A 17099-nucleotide genomic window follows, 5' to 3' on the forward strand; every position below is an offset into this window, starting at 1 on the left:
CAGTTTGGTCCCCTAGTACGACTCGTAAGGCCGTCTTTACAGATTTGATCTCTCGCTCCCATGTTCCTCCAAAATGAGGAGCGCCTGGAGGGTTAAATTTGAATGAGATTTGTTGGTCCATCAGCTGATCCTGGAGGCTGGGTTCCATGGCTTGGAAGGCTTCCTCTAACCTGGCTTCTCCTGCCTTGAAGTTCGTACCTCTGTCAGCCAGGATCTCGTAGGGTTTCCCCGTCGGGAGATAAACCGCCGTAGGGCCATGAGGAAGGCTTCCGTATCCAAACTCTCCAGTAGGTCCAGGTGGACACATCTGGTTGTCATACACTTGAATAGAATGCCCCAGCGCTTTTCCACACGACGACCTAACTTGATCATCAAGGGGCCGAAGCAATCTACTCCTGTTGACCAGAAGGGTGGTTTAAGGAGGCGCAAGCGAGCAGGGGGTAAATCTGCCATTTTGGGCACCGTAGCTCCGGCCCGCCATCTCTGACATTCTACGCAGGCGTATTGGTGCTTACGAATGGCTCCTCGTCCTCCAATTATCCAGTACTTCCGCCTCATCTCCCCATAGACCCTCTCTGGCCCTGGGTGGAGAAGCCGCTCATCATAACTCTTGATGAGGAGCCTGGTAAGAGGGTGTCTGGAGTCGAGGATAATTGGGTGGATAGCATCTGGGTCCAAAACCTCCGCTTGGCGCAGCCTCCTCCAACTCTGATCACTCCAAGGATTGGATCATATTCTGGGGCAAGAGAGAGAAGACGGCTGCCCTTAGCCACTTCCCTACCGGCTTTCAGAGCTTTTAACTCCTCAGGAAAGCTAACTGCTTGTGCTTGCTGGAGGAGTAGTGTCTCTGCCGCGAGGGAGGTAGGTATAGAAGCCACCCCATCTGAGGTCTGGTTTGTGGCTGTGATCAGATCCGGCAGTGTTTGGGATTGTGTTAGGTCAGGGAGAGCTGTTGTTGGTTCCGTAGAAATGCTGTAGCATTGGGCAGACTTCCTTAACTCATGAGCTTCAGTCGGTCGCGGAGGGGCCGCACGCCTGGGGGCTGTCGGCCACTCGTTCTCTGGTTGGGACAAGAATGGTGGTCCCAAGCTCCAGCGATGGGGTTTAGCCAATTCCTTAAGGGTTTTACCTCTAGTAATGTCATCAGCAGGATTGTTTATACTATCAACATACCTCCAGTCCTGGACTTCTGTTAGGTCTTGGATTTCCGCAATGCGAGTCCCGACAAACACCTTATACCTGCAGGACTCCGACTTGAGCCATGTCAATACAGTGGTCGAATCACTCCAGTAGATGATCCTTTGGATTGGCAAGGTGAGCTCGGCTCGCAAGGTAGAGGCCAACTGGGCTCCGGAAAGGGCAGCACTGAGTTCCAGCCTAGGCATTGACAACTGCTTCTTGGGTGCGACCCTGGACCTGGCCATGACAAAGGAGACATGGGTGTGGCCTGCCTTATCCTCCACTCTAAGATAGGAAACCGCCCCATAAGCTCGCTCCGAAGCGTCACAGAACACATGCAGTTCCAGGCATGATCCCAGTTGGTCAACACAGGATGGTACATAACATCTTGGCATTTGGACATCAGAGAGCTCCGTTAACTCAGTTTCCCAACAGATCCATCGTTCCACTAGGTCAGCTGGGTGGATTGGTTCATCCCAGTCCCTCTTGGTCTGCCACAGTTCCTGGACTAAGACTTTGGCCCGTGTTGTATATGGCAGGATATACCCAAGGGGATCGTATTGACTGGCCAGGGTCCGATAGATGGTGCGCAGAGTGGGGGTTTCGGTACTCTGGGATGAGCGGTGCTTATACCCCAGGGTATCCGGTAGGCAGCTCCACCTCAGTCCTAGAGTGGGCTCTTCTGGGTTAGCACCAGACTGCGTTAGCCATAGTTCACTGCTACTGGACCTAGCTTGTGGCGGGAGGTGCTGGATAACCTCCGCTCTGTTACTAGCCCACTGTCGGACCTCAAATCCCCCTTTGGACAGGAGATTCCGCACTTTATCAAGGAGTGATTTCGCTTCAGCCGTGGATGGGATGCTTTGTAAGCAGTTATCCACATAGAAGGCATTTTCCACTGAATCCAATACTTCTGGGTCACTGTCTGGATGCTCCCGTGCGTGTCTCTGCAGAGCGTATATGGCACAGCAAGGACTGCAGGTGGTGCCGAATGGGAGTACCTGCCATTCATAGATTGTGGGCTCTGCATCTCGTTCCATATTTCGCCATATGAACCGGAGCAGTGTGGTGTCGGAAGGCAGTAAACGAATCTGATGAAACATGGCTTTGATGTCTCCACTGATGGCTGTAGAGTGCTGCCGGAACCGGAGAAGGACACCGAGCAAGGAAGGACCTAAGGTTGGTCCGGGGAGTAGACAGTCATTCAGGCTTTGACCAGCTGCTTGGAATGAACAGTTGAAGACAAGTCTATACTTCCCACCATGTTGCTGGATAACATGGTGAGGGAGATACCAGGATTCACGGAGTGCGTTTCCCTCTTCATGAGCTGTCACTTCAGTGACGTAGCCTGCCTTCACAAGGTTATGAATCTCTCGGTTATGAACTTCTGCAAGCTCAGGATTCTTCACCAGGCGTCGCTCTGTTCCACGCAGTAGTGGGAGTACAGCCCGTGTCGTGGTTGCCAGAGGAGGATGGTTGGGCACCCGTAGCAGTGGGGTTGCATACCTGCGAACTCCATCCATTTCAGTGGTGGTGGTGCTCTTCTCCAGGAGGTCTAATGCATAGGAGTCATTTTTCGAGCGAGTGACCTCCTGTAGCTTCCGGTTGGAGAAGGTGTCCATCTTCCATAGCATCTCAACATTCCGAAGGAGGTCAGTGGCTGCATCTGGATTGCTTCTGGTGAAGAGGACTTGCTGTGACTGTACAGCTTGGGTGGAGAGAAGTAGATGGGATGGACCTTGCACAGCCCAACCCAAGGATGTATGGACAGCAATGGGTCCTCCTTCTGGTCCAGCTCGTATAGGCTCAGTCGGGGTGACGAGATGTGGGTGGTCTGACCCAATCAGGATAAGTGGTGCTACTCTGGCCAGGTTAGGAAGAGGCAATCCTCGTAGATGAGGATATTGTTTCTGTAGAACACTTACCGGGCAGGAGTGCTCTGCGAGATTCAAGCCATCTGCCGTGAAGGCATTGGTGATGTTATAGGCCACGCCCCTGTTTCCTGAAGGTGAAATGCTAAAGGTTACAGCAGAGCCTTTCATTTGGATAACATCGTGTCGCACCGTTCTGAGATTAAGGGTCTCGGGGGTCCCTTCCAGGTTAAGCTGACGGGTGGCCGCTGTGAGAATGATTGTTCTTTCTGACCCATCATCTAGAATGGCGAATGTATCAATGCTTCTCCCTTCACTTTGCAGAGTGACCTTGACCACCTTCAACATGACCCTTGGAGATCGGTTCTGCTGGTCGAGATACAGCTCCTTTGCAGCTCCTACCATGAGCATACTCTGCTCCTTCTTTGCTTGGGGAAATAGATCATGCAACACGGTGAGATGGATTTCTTTACAGCGGTTGCAGGGTTTCCTCAATGTGCAGGTCTCCACCTTATGGCTACGGGCACACTTGTAGCATCGCTCGCCTGAAGTGATCCAGGCCTTCAATTGAGTTTGAGTGAGCTTTTTTACTCTGGGGCATGAGCCAAGGAAGTGCCCCTTACTATTGCAATATGGGCAGTAAGGCTGGAATTTGATGTTCTTGCTCTTGAGAGGGGTCTTCTTCCCGGGTTCCTCCCGGCCTCACTATTTAAGTACATGGTAGTGGGATTTGGTCTTTTCTGTCCCTGCTGGCGTTCAAACTCCTTCCTTCCCCCTATGGCTATGGCGGAGATTGTGGCCTGGTGAGCGATGCTCTTCGCCTTTGCCTTCACCTCCAACCATGTGGCCAGGTCTCTGAGAGCATAGGTGCTTCTCGAGCCCTCTTTCAGGATGCCCTTATTCAAACAATGTTCAATGAAACTGTCTCTGAGGTACACTGGAAGTTTGCTAAGAAGCCTGTCCACGTGGGAGCCACATTTTAGCTCGTTCCCGTCTTCTCCTTCAACGGATTGGAGCATAGAGGTCAGGGATTGGACAGCCAGGGAGAATTCTTGGAAGGCAGCATGGTCTCCCATTTTAATTGGAGACGTGTTCAGGATGTTGTTTAGTTCATTCTGGACTAGCTGACGTGGCTCACCATATCTCGCCTTCAGGGCCTGGAGAGCTGTTGTGTATGGTGTTGCGGAATGCATAAAGGATTGGGCCAGCCTGTATGCACTTGGAAACCGCAAATGATCCATTAGTACTTGGTATTTGTAGCGTTCTGACAGATGACTGTGAATACCCAGTAGACTCTCCAATGCCATTTCCAAAAGGACAAATTCACTCTCCTTTCCATTTTCAAAGTATGGCAGTTTGGGTCTGGGAATTCCATAGGCTGAGGCTACTAGAAGTTTCATAATGTTGGCTCCCTCTTCTGGTTGCGTGAAGGATAAACCCGGGACTTCTGATGAGCCCACTGTGGCCTCATTGGGCCGGTCACCTACTGTCCCAGACCCACCATTTGTGGCAGCCGGAATTGGGCGAGAGCCCTCCGACCTGTTGTTTGAGGACTGGCCTGGCCCTGGATGAAAGGAACGATTTGCCTTGGTTGGTAATTGGCGGAAAGGCGAAGGAGTGATGCTTTGTCCAGATGGAGGAATGCTAACTTGTGTCACTGGCATAGAGGGCGTTGGCGGAGCGGCCCGTCTCCCGTGCTCCGTGTTGGCTGTTAACCCCGGAGCCTCCGAGGACTGTGTGCCATGCTGTACCAGAGGGGCAGATTGGGAAAGAAAGGCAGACAGTTCAGGTCCATGTGGAGGGGTGGTCAGGTCAACTCCCTGTTCGTTCCTCTCCAGGAAGGATGAGACCATCCGTGCCTCCTCTAATTCCCTTCTGGCTTGACGATGCCGTCGCTGCTGTGCCAGGTCCTTGGCAATGAATTCCCTTTCCTGTAGAGCTCTACGGGCCTGCACATCCAATTGGTGACATCGTTCGTCAGCCTGTCGTTCCTCCTCAATCTGACGCTCAATTTCCTCCAAAGCTAATAGTTTCATCCTCTCTTGTAGGACAGCGTTCTGTGAATTGCTGAGGGCTAGTGAATGGCGGCTGCCATGGCCACTTCCAAAGGGGTATCCACTGGTCGAACTCCCACTCCGTCTAGAGTGCTTCGACGATTTCCCATTAGTTAAGGGGTGAGCGGAGCCTGCCTCTGGAAGCTGGTTGACCTGTGCAGTGGGAGTTACCTCTTCCATAGGTTCCTCACGTAGACCACTTTCCTGCTCCAAAGCAGTTTCCGGTCCTTGGCTCAGAGGGGATGGTTGATGGCTGAAACATATAGTTGATCCATCAACTCTTTGAGCTCTGGTGGGCTTGCCCTTTGATGTCGGAACCTCGACCACATAGTCCTTAAGATAACCAGGTGCTTGCCTGGTTCTTCTGGTGCTCCTGGTAGTTGAGGATGAAGCCTTTGTTGCTTTAGGCTTAGCTCCTGGATATTTCCTTTGTTCCAAGACCTTTCCCTCAGCTGCTCTCTCCTCCTCCCTTCTTCCTTCCAGTGGAGACAATTCTTCCCTCTCCGCCTCCATTTCCTTTTCACCTGTCTTTGGTTCAGTCATCATCCAGCTCAAAGGACCATTGAAAGATTAGTGGAATCTGTGTGGGTTGCTGGACAGGTAGGATGACTGACAGTGTCGGTGAACAGGTGGTCACGTGTCAGGTGACAGAGGAATGTATGAGACTTGAGGCAGGAATTCCTTTAACCATAAAGTGGTATATTTACTGGTAGTCTGTGCTGCATCACAAAGGAAACAAATAACATGTATACAATCAAATTCATAATCAAAGATCAAATCATAGCAGTCATTATTAACAATTCACATTACACAATATGTTTGAAGCGTGCGCTCCAAGCCGCACTCCGCGGTGATAACTATAAACAATAACTGAATGGCCCACTCTCCCGATCACCACAGATCATTCAGATGAAAGGTAAGAGTCGGTGGACTTACGTGGATTCATGGACGCACAGAACTTCTGGATCAGATGGATTTAGGGAAGAGAAAGCAGCGAGATCAGGCAATGGCAATTTCCTCCTTTTATGGAGTTGAGATCTGTTGGACATTTCCACCTGACCTAATTAAAGCGCCCCTGGCCCAGCTGAGTAAATGGCAATTAATTAAAGGAGTATTCCACCAACTCCATGGGCCTTTTCTACACTAATGTATTATCCCATTACAAATGATAAAGGCATTTTAAAAATGTTGATGCCCCTCCATATTACTCCAAGTACAACTTTTTATCAATGGTAGCAATTTCTCATTTGTATTCTGGTTTTATTTGGCAAAAAACATGGATCTCCTTTGTTAGTTCTTGCATGCAAGATGGCACCGACAGAGATGGACGTCTCGATTCAGGTCTTTAGAAAACTATGCAGTTATTTGTTTTTTTATTAATGATTTCTTATTTGTTAACCCTGAAAATCTCAAGTGTTATTACATACAGCTGGGAAGAACTATTGGATATAAAAGCGATGTCAACTTACCATCATTATGGCCACGAATACATCTTTCCCGAAGCGAATCCTTTCCTCGGACCTCCACCCTGGACATGTGATCTCATCCCAGAGGCCGACCCAAAACAACGCAGTCGCCGCAGGAAAGGCATACGGAGCGGCCTACTGATCAGACTCAGTAGGCGAGCACACCATCCACCGCTTCCGGGCATATTACTCGCCAATGTCCAATCTCTAGATAACAAGGTTGACGAAGTTAGGGCACCAGTTGCCTTCCAGAGATACATCAGAGATTGTAACATTCTCTGTTTCACGGAAACATGGCTCACTCGGGATATGTTGTCAGAGTCGATACAGCCACCCAGTTTCTCCACGCATCGCACCGACAGAAACAAACATCTCTTTGGTAAGAAGAAGGGCGGGGGTGTATGCCTTATGATTAACGACTCATGGTGTAATCACAGCCACATACAGGAACTCAAGTCCTTTTATTCACCCGACCTAGAATTCCTTACAATCAAATGCCGACCGCATTATCTTCCAAGATAATTATTTTCGATTATAGTCACAGCCGCGTATATATCCCCCTCACCCCCAAAGCAGATCCCTCGTCGGCGCTGAAAGAACTTCACTGGACTCTAAACTGGAAAGCATACATCCTGAGGCTGCATTTATTGTAGCTGGGGATTTTAACAAAGCTAACATAAGAACCATACTTCCTAAATTCTATCAGCATACCGAATCTGCGACAAGAGCTGGTAGTTTTCTCGATCATTGCTACTCGAACTTCGTGATGCATATAAAGCCCTGCCTTTGGCAAATCTGACCATGACTCCATTTTGCTGCTCCCAGCCTATAGACAGAACCTAAATGCCTCAGGTCAATACAATGCTGGTCTGACCAATTGGATTCCACGCTTCAAGATTGCTTTGATCACATGGACTGGGATATGTTGCGGATAGCCTCAGAGAATAACATTGACGTATACGCTGACTTGGTGAGCGAGTTTATTAGCAAGTGCATCGGAGATATCGTTCCCTCTGTGATCATTAAAACCTTCCCTAACCAGAGACCACGGATTGGTGGCAGCATTCGCGCGAAACTGAAAGTGTGAACCACTGCTTTTAACAACAAGCAAAGTGTCAGCATAGAGACAAAGTAGAGTCACAATTCAACGGCTCAAACACAAGGCGTATGTGGCAGGAAAAAAGAAAACCATCCCCGTTGTGGACACCGATGTCTTGCTCGCAGACAAATTAAACAACTTATTTGCTCGCTTTGAGGACAATATAGTGCCACTGACGCAGATCGCTATCAAAGCCTGTGGGCTCTCCTTCTCCGTGGCCAATGTGAGCAAAACATTTAAACGTGTTAACCCTCGCAAGGCTGCCGGCCCAGACGACATTCCTAGCCGCGTCCTCAGAGCATGCGCAGACCAGTTGGCTGGTGTGTTTACGGACATATTCAACCAATCCCTATTCCAGTCTGTTGTCCCCACATGCTTCAAGATGGGCACCATTGTTCCTGTTCCCAAGAAAGCTAAGGTAACTGAACTAAATGACTATCGCCCCATTGCACTCACTTCTGTCATCATGAAGTGCTTTGAGAGACTAGTCAAGGATCATGTCACCTCCACCCTACCTGATACCCTTTACCCACTCCAATTTGCTTACTGCCCCAATAGGTCCACTGACGATGCAATCGCCTTCGCAATGCGCGCTGCCCTATCCCATCTGGACAAGAGGAATACGTATGTAAGAATGCTGTTCATTGACTACAGACTACAGCTCAGCATTTAACACCATAGTCCAAACTCGTCATTAAGCTCGAGACCCTGGATCTCGACACCGCCCTGTGCAACTGGGTCCTGGACTTTCTGAATGGCCGCCCCCAGGTGGTGAAAGTAGGAAAAAACATCTCCTCACGGCTGATCCTCAACACTGGGGACCCACAAGGGAGCGTTCTCAGCCCTGTCCTGTACTCCCTGTTCACCTGTGACTGTGTGGCCAGGCCCACTTCCAACTCAATCATCACGTTTGAAGACGACACTAAGGGTGGTAGGCCTGATTACCAACAACAACGAGACAGTCTACAGGGAGGAGGTGAGGGCCCTTGGAGTGTGGTGTCAGGAAAATAACCTCTCACTCAACGTCAACAAAACAAAGGAGATGATCGTGGACTTCAGGGAACAGCAGAGGGAGCACCCCCCATCCACATCGATGGGACAGTAGTGGAGAAGGTGGAAAGTTTTAAGTTCCTCGGCGTACACTTCACGGACAAACTAAAATGTTCCACCCACACAGACAGCGCGGTGAAGAAGGCGCAGCAGCGCCTCTTCAACCTCAGGAGGCTGAAGAAATGTGGCTTGTCATCTAAAACACTCACAAACTTTTACAGATGCACAATCGAGAGCATCCTGTCGGGCTGTATCACCGCCTGGTACAGCAATTGCACCGCCTTCAACCTCAAGGCTCTCCAGAGGGTAGTGCGGTCTGCACAACGCATCACCTGGGGCAAATTACCTCACTCCAGGACACTTACAGCACCCGATGTCACAGGAAGGCCAAAAAGATCATCAAGGACAACAACCACCTACCTTCTGTAGCTCAGTTGGTAGAGCATGGCGCTTGTAACGCCAGGGTAGTGGGTTCGATCCCCGGGACCACCCATACATAGAATGTATGCACACATGACTGTAAGTCGCTTTGGTTAAAAGCGTCTGCTAAATGGCATATATTATTATATTACCTGAGCCACTGCCTGTTCACCCCGCTATCATCCAGAAGGCGAGGTCAGTACAGGTACATCAAAGCTGGGACCGAGAGACTGAAACAGCTTCTATCTCAAGGCCATCAGACTGCTAAACAGCCACCACTAACATAGAGAGGCTGCTGCCATCATACAGACTCAAATCTCTGGCCACTTAAATAAACAGACTTAATAAAGGTATCACTAGTCACTTTAAATAATGCCACTTTTAATAATGTTTACATCCTACATTACTTATCTCATGTGTTTACTGTATTCAACACCATCTACTGCATCTGCCTATGCCATCGCTCATCCATATATTTATATATACATATTCTTATTCATCACTTTACATTTGTGTGTAAGGTAGTTGTTGTGACTTTGTTAGAATACTTGTTAGATTTTACTGCATAGTCAGAAATAGAAGCACAAGCATTTCGCTACACTCGCATTAACATCTTCTAACCGTGTGTATGTGACCAATAAAATGTGATTTGATTTGAGTAATCTGGGCTGAAGAATAGCTTTAAGTGAAATGCCAGAGGATATTTTCTCGTCCGTAACACTGCATGCTGTCAGCTAACTGTTCTTTTATGGCAAGTCAGAGGAAGGGCATGTTAGATAAGACGTAAGATGTTCATATTGAAGCTGACTTTTAGTTCTACTATTATGTTAATCTTGTAATATTTACACATTTTTGTAATATGTCAAATGTAGCAGAATTGTATCTTCATATGATTTTGTATCTGTGTAAGAGAAGTGATTGTTGTGATGATTATTTATTGATACTCTTTTAGTGTGTATTGTACTATAATACACAGTGCTTGACTTGGACTGAACTGAAATAGGTGCCGGTACTCAATTTGGGTGCCGGTACAATTTATATTTAGGTGCAGGAACTCCATAATACTTTTGAAGTAATATATAAGAGGAGCAGGAGCTTAAGCAGTAGAACATTTGAGATGCCGGTACTCAGCTCCGGTGAGCTTCTGCCCAAGTCAAGCACTGGTAATAAACATTTAAGGTAATAGTAGTAGCTAGGATATGTAGCATTAGTGGAGGGATTCTGCTGTGTTTTCTGCTGAGGTGACTCTTGGTTCTCTCTTGTCTTTAGATACCAGCCTGTTGATATCATTCAACCAACCAATCATGTATTGCCAGCCTCATTCGGGGATTCTGATTGGCACATTGTCACAGGCAACTCTCTTACCACCCCCAATGAGTCCTCACGTAGAAAACCCTCACAGCATGAGCTGGAGAAACAGAGAATGCCAGGTGACTATTCTTTCTTCTCTTCTACCCGTTGTTAAAACTGACTGGCGTCCGTGCCTTTCTTGTGTCTCCCTTTTCCCCCCTTTTCTCGCTCTCCTTTCTTGCAGAGCATGACCTCCTGCGGCAGGAGCTGAACAACCGCTTCCTGGTTCAGAGTTCAGAGGGGTGGAGCCGGGGGCCGTCCTCCACGGGGTCCCCGCTGGCCCCTGTGTCACTCCTGAGGGGAGAGTTTCACCAACACCAGCACATGCATCAGCACCAACACACCCACCAGCACACCTTCACGCCCTTCCCGCCCAGTCTGCCCCCGGCCACCATCATTCCTCCGCCCACCGCACCCCCCATGGTGCGTACCCCAGCCAGAAATGTGAGGATAAGTAAAGCTCCCATATAAGTAAAGCTCAAACCCCCTCTTCTTCCTCGTCCTAGTCACCCCAATTGCCAAACGCTCACCCTCCTCCCAACCGATAGGGCCAGAGCCTGCCCTCCTCCCCCACCCAAACATTTGCTATCCATTCCCCACTCTGCTGGTTGGGTCTCTTGGTCTTTTGCATACTGTCACATGGACACTTTAACAGTGCGTTTTTACAGAGAGTTGAGGAACAGGAGGCAGGGGCACCTCAAGTCATCACTACAGCCCCATAATAAGGCTCCAACTAAGCCGTCATCTCCCCGCCACAGTACACATGTTTGTAGTTGTTCATCCTCAGTGCTGAAACCAGACATAACACATGCGCCTGCTGCATATAATACTACAGTATATAATAATAGACATTATGCTTTTGGACCAGGTTTTTACATGTGCATTAGCCTATATAGAGGGCTGAGTTTCGAAAGCATTACAATGCACAAAGCTCACTATATGCCCCTTTCCTTTACAACACAAGGGAAGCCTGCCCAAACCGACGTACGTCAGTACAGTTGATTCAATGTATCCATCATTCTCTCGATGAACATGACATGTTTTGCTCTGGGACAAAGGAGACCTATTGAAGGGAGTGTTTTTATTGTTTTCATATGGATGTGTTTGAAATGTTTTTGAATGTTCTGATTTCCCTGCCATGCACCAGAAACAAAAGGGCCTTCCAACAGATGTGTGGCGTGACTGCCATGCACTGGGGGCTAATGCTCCGCAATGACAAATTCAAAGCCTGTGGTTACACTCAATGACTTCATTCCAGATGAAAGGGAGTGACGTCATTCAGACTGTTTTGATCATGTATAATAGCTTCAGTGCCTTTTTAACCGTCATCAGGCAGCATCGAGTCAGCCATCGAGTCAGCCATCGAGTCAGCCATCGAGTCAGCCATCATCAGCCATCAGGCAGCATCGAGTCAGCCATCGAGTCAGCCATCAAGTCAGCCATCGAGTCAGCCATCGAGTCAGCCATCGAGTCAGCCATAGAGTCAGCCATAGAGTCAGCCATCGAGTCAGCCATCGAGTCAGCCATCGAGTCAGCCATCGAGTCAGCCATCGAGTCAGCCATCGAGTCAGCCATCGAGTCAGCCATCGAGTCAGCCATCGAGTCAGCCAGTCAGCCATAGAGTCAGCCATAGAGTCAGCCATAGAGTCAGCCAGGGGCAAAACATTGGCAGCTCTAAATCGTAAAAATGTTCCCTGGAAAAGTTAGGATTATTCATCCATCATTTGGAAAGCAATAGCAATCTGAGAAATCCATTCAGACACGACTCCCATTTATGCCCTTTCAGCATTAGTGTAATAGATATAATCTATCATGTCATGACCCCTAGGCTAGGGTCCATTTAGAGCATGGGGCTTTGCTGCTTTGCTTTGTGGAATCTAAAATGATCCCTGTACGTTAGAAACGCCAGGAAAAAGGGCTTAGCTTATGTACATACAGTGTACAGTTATCTGATAAGCAGTCAGGGAGACTGTTTAGTTTAGATTGTAAATCTCTGTCAAAAAGCATGTGTTATCTTCTGCCTGCAGCTGATCCCTTCATTCCTCTATATGGCAGCCAGGCTTTCTTTATAGCACTCTGTTTGTCTCTTTTCATCTTCAGTTATTTCCTCATCTTGCTAATGCTGTATGGCTTTGTGCACTCACATCTGTATGTTGTGGCTGATGCATTGTTGTTACAATGGGATTTAAGACTGTTAATGTATTCTGTTTTATTGAGACTGTGTTTTTACTTAACCCATGTTGTTTTGTTGTTTTTCTTCTCTCCTCTCCTCCCTCCAGCAACATTGCTGTTTCACTTTCATTTTACTGCTTGTTTAGAGAGACAGGAGTAATGTTGTGGTTGTTTTTTAGTGTTTGTCATGACGTGTGCAGTTGGATCGGTCCAGCTGTGCTCACTGTGAGCACTCCATGTCATTTCAACTATGTAACGGCCCTTGGCTAATAGCTGTAATGAATGAAATGATGAATCCTCTGTATTGGTTCATTGTTCTACGCCATCAGGCAGCTGGCCCTGCCAAATGGAAACACTGAGTATCTATTTTCCCCTCTGTCTTCTTAGGAAAAAGAATATCATTAATTGTTTAAAGATGAAATACCGAGCCTTAATTATCCAAAGCTGTTTACAATAAACCTCTGACAGGCCCTGTAAATGATAAAGCATGAGTTTTATAGACAGCCATAAAGCCACTAGCGAGTATTACTCCCCCAGTGTAAAACATAAAACAGGCCCGTGCTTATGATGGAAACGAGAGGATACAGAGGGAGAAGGGGAGCGGGACTGGTTTAATGAGACCGGAAGCTGCCTCAGTGTTTCCACTCAATAGGGTGTCTGTTTGATTTGGAACAATTATCACCCACAAACACAAACCCGCCGCTGGGAACGTTTTCTGTGGCGGATGTTGAATCGCCCCGCTTCGCTGGGAGGCCAAGGCCCAGTCAGAGGAGCTATGCCTAGTGCTGAGCGGGAAAACCGCCTCCTTTCCCGCCCATGTCGCAGGAGGGACACACACACACACACACACACACACACACACACATAGAATTAACTGATTTATGTGCGTCTCGTTTTTCCTTTTTTATGAAAACCCAAACCAGCGGCGGTTTGTAAAAACACTCACAAAAGTACCTGCAAATGGTTTGTCTATTTATGGAATAGGAATAAGTTAGTGTCAGTTGCAATTAGCAGGTTTCAAAATAGAGGAGCAGTCTTGGCTTACATGCAATCACACAAAGTCCCCATTCATACATGGGAATTCTCTCTCTCTGTCTCTTTCTCTCTCTCTCTCTCTCTCTCTCTCTCTCTCACTAACTGACAAATATGTAAACTAGATTCCCATGGCTTGGCCTCATGACCAGATACTGTATATGAGGCTATAATCTTTCTGTTGAAATCCTAATGTCATTATTCTATTAGTATGCTTCGGAAAATGTTTCATTATATTCAACCATTTGAGTTGTTCAAAGTTATTTCAGACTCATGCTGTACATGTTCAAAATGACCTCTCTTGAAAATGTAGTCAAACCAATTTAATTTCACCTATCAAAAACTGACTGTTCGTATACCCACAATTATATGATGTTACGCATAGAAAATTGTAATGTCTCTGTATTTCACACTCTCTGAGTCGTCACACACACTAAAATGGCAACCCCCCCTATAGTATGTATGTGTCTCTGTGTGCTCCGTTTCCATAACAGAGATCATTGTAAAACCCCACATCTGTCACAGCCTATTAGTTTCACGTCTCCAAATGTTCCACCTAATAAGAAACATAACTCAATCTTCTCGTTTTACACTGGGGCCTTTAAGTAAGGTAGAGAGAGCTCCCCCCGCCCAAGCATAGTACTGTCTCTGGCCTAACTCGATGGCTGTTTTTCTGTGCTGCAGACAAATTGGAAAATCCCTAATATTGGCAGTCCATTTGATTAGTCATATCACTGATGATTTAAGTTAATCTGCAGTCTGGCTGGCCAGCAGCAAAACAAAACATGACCCCAGAATGCTCAGTGTTTCCTTTAAGCTCGTTGCTGTCAGACTTCCTGGGCTTTTGATCAAACGGATGTTGTACTGAACTTCCTCTCTCCTGTGTTCTGTCACTGAATAGGTGTAATGGGATTTTCTTGTATTTGTTGGATGGTCTTTAGTTCATAGATGCAGACTTCCTGTTATTGTTATTGGTCAGTTTGGCATCACTGACATATTACTCTCCTTTCCCATTCTGTTTTTCCAGTTTGACAAATATGCTCCAAAACTGGACAATCCATTCATTAGACATTCAAATGTAAGTAAACTATTTCCTTTCAACTTCCATCACCATGCTTTTAGCATGTTTTCTGTCAAATATTGTGGTTAGATATTTGAAATTTGGAGAAAGAAAATATCAATTTATTCTTCTACCCGTGTTTAAGTATGTGTGAGTGTCGTCTCTATGCGTCTTGTTGTAATCTGTTTTAAGTGGTTGTGTGTCTCCTCTCCTCCATGCAGTTCTTCCCCTCCTACCCCCCCACAATGCCAGGCATGCCCCCGCTGCTCCCCCACTCAGGACCCTTCAGCTCACTGCAAGGAGCCTTCCAGCCCAAGGTTAGCCCCACAGACCTGCACACACAGACACATGTGCATTGCGCACACAAACACACATGCACACAGTACACATGCACGCATGCACACACACTCACTCACTCATTCACTCACACAATACAAAAACACCACATACACACATTTTTTTCACAAACACACCCCCACTGGCAACTCAGCATTCTGCTCATCATCTCACCCAATAATGAGCCTAGAATTAAGGGACCTGAATACCACCAAAGCCTTCCTTTACAGTCTGTATACAGGGTTAGCAGGCAGATGCGTTTCAATTGAACCAGCCTGACAAATCTGCTCCTGCTTCTTTTTTTCCCTGTAATAGACTATGCAAACAAGGCCTGTCTTTAAGCTGGTGGGCCTGAGCCGTGCAGTGCAGGGGGAGATAAGCAGCAGTGTGTGTGTGTGTGTGTGTGTGTGTGTGTGTGTGTGTGTGTGTGTGTGTGTGTGTGTGTGTGTGTGTGTGTGTGTGTGTGTGTGTGTGTGTGTGTGTGTGTGTGTGTGTGTGTGTGTGTGTGTGTGTGTGTGTGTGTGTGTGTGTGTGTGGTGGTGATGTGAGACGATCGGGGCCTGGCAGGCGCCCAATAGGCTCTGACCCTGTTGTAAGCCACCAATCAAAGCTGGCCTAAATCCCCTGGTTTTATTCCCTACAGGCTCTATTATGGAGGTCTTTTGTTTCCTGCCTCCAGATGGTTAGAGTACAGTACAGTTAGCCCCCTCCATCCCTCCATTACAGCCAAGCGCTGGGTACCACTGAGCATCAGGAGAGGGGTTGGAAGATGGAGGGTGTGGTGCTAGGAACCTCCTGGGATCACCTAGTACTCTGGGATTGATTAAGATCTAGGCATTCTGGTTCTTCTAGACCTCAAAGACAGAGATCTATAATTTGCCCTCTTGTTGATTCTGTACTGGAGACCTCCTAGGAGTGCGCATCTCATACAGTTGCTTGCTATGCGGAGTCTCTTGGTGTGAATCAAGGCAGAATAGGCAGTGTTTTGGAATGTGTCTATTGTTGGTGTTGTCATTCTGTGCAAAGTCCCTTTTTCCACCGTCTTCAGTTGTAACACTCTGCCTCTGTCTTCCTCTCTCTTCTTTATCTATCCTCTCTTTTAGTCCTCTAACCCCATAGACGTAGCATCCCGTTCGGGGGCAGTACCTCACACACTCCTACAGAAGGACCCACGGGTACGTAGCCTACTGTCACTGTCCCTCAAAAACAGCAAGTCCATGCTTGATGCTTTACAAGGGAGATGAAGGAAGTATAGATGATTGTGGCTGTGGGTTGATTATGGTTCATGTTTTCTTCTTTCAACAACACAGGTATCGGATCCTTTCAGGACAGCAGTTAGAGTAAGCCATGATTTAATTTGTCTTCCATGCACTGTCAAATTTACTGCAGTACCAAGTACCAACATGTCATAACGTTGAGTAAATTCTACAGCATCATCGTGTCATAGCATTAAGGTGTTGGGTTTAACCAGTAGTAATTTGCTAACTTCCAGAAACCTGGCAAGTGGTGTGCGGTGCACGTCCAGATCGCCTGGCAGATTTACCACCATCAGCAGAAGATGAAGGTGAGTGATCTGTGCGTGTTAGGCAGAAGGGGGCCCAGGGAGGGGAAGGATGGATGTGCCAAATATTTTATTTTCCCAAGGATTCCTCTCTTTCTATGCCTACTTAGGTAGCGTCCATTTTGGTTGTAGTTTGGAAGAATCCTCTTGTCTCTGTCATGGTGTCATTTTCATAGGCACCCCGTCCTCATGGGGTTTAGTGGGCATAATCAGCTTACCCTGATGTTGTTATGACACAGTGGGTATGTGTTGGGCATGTAGAGGCATTATGTACTGTATGTTGTCCCTCCTCTCTGATCTCACACAGTGATTATATCACTGATTATAGCAGATTACAAGTCCCTCCTTGAACTATGAAATGACTAGCATCAATTATTGTTAATTACTACATTTGCAAACACTGACAGTGCCACTCTGTTTTCTTTTCTTTCTCATCCTCTACCTTTCCT

General features: G+C 47.4%; 1 protein-coding gene across 1 annotated transcript in view; it reads left to right on the forward strand.

Annotated features, from left to right (window-relative positions):
* Positions 1-17099, forward strand: part of fbrsl1 (fibrosin-like 1) — a 503490-nt gene that overhangs the window by 476918 nt on the left and 9473 nt on the right. The window contains 6 exon segments of the mRNA XM_046351071.1: positions 10674-10933; positions 14721-14771; positions 14975-15070; positions 16193-16264; positions 16400-16429; positions 16582-16653. Coding sequence (XP_046207027.1) covers positions 10674-10933; positions 14721-14771; positions 14975-15070; positions 16193-16264; positions 16400-16429; positions 16582-16653 — 581 coding nt within the window.

The sequence above is a fragment of the Oncorhynchus gorbuscha genome, linkage group LG05 (genome assembly GCF_021184085.1).
Source record: "Oncorhynchus gorbuscha isolate QuinsamMale2020 ecotype Even-year linkage group LG05, OgorEven_v1.0, whole genome shotgun sequence".
In the NCBI taxonomy this organism is placed as follows: Eukaryota; Metazoa; Chordata; class Actinopteri; order Salmoniformes; family Salmonidae; genus Oncorhynchus; species Oncorhynchus gorbuscha.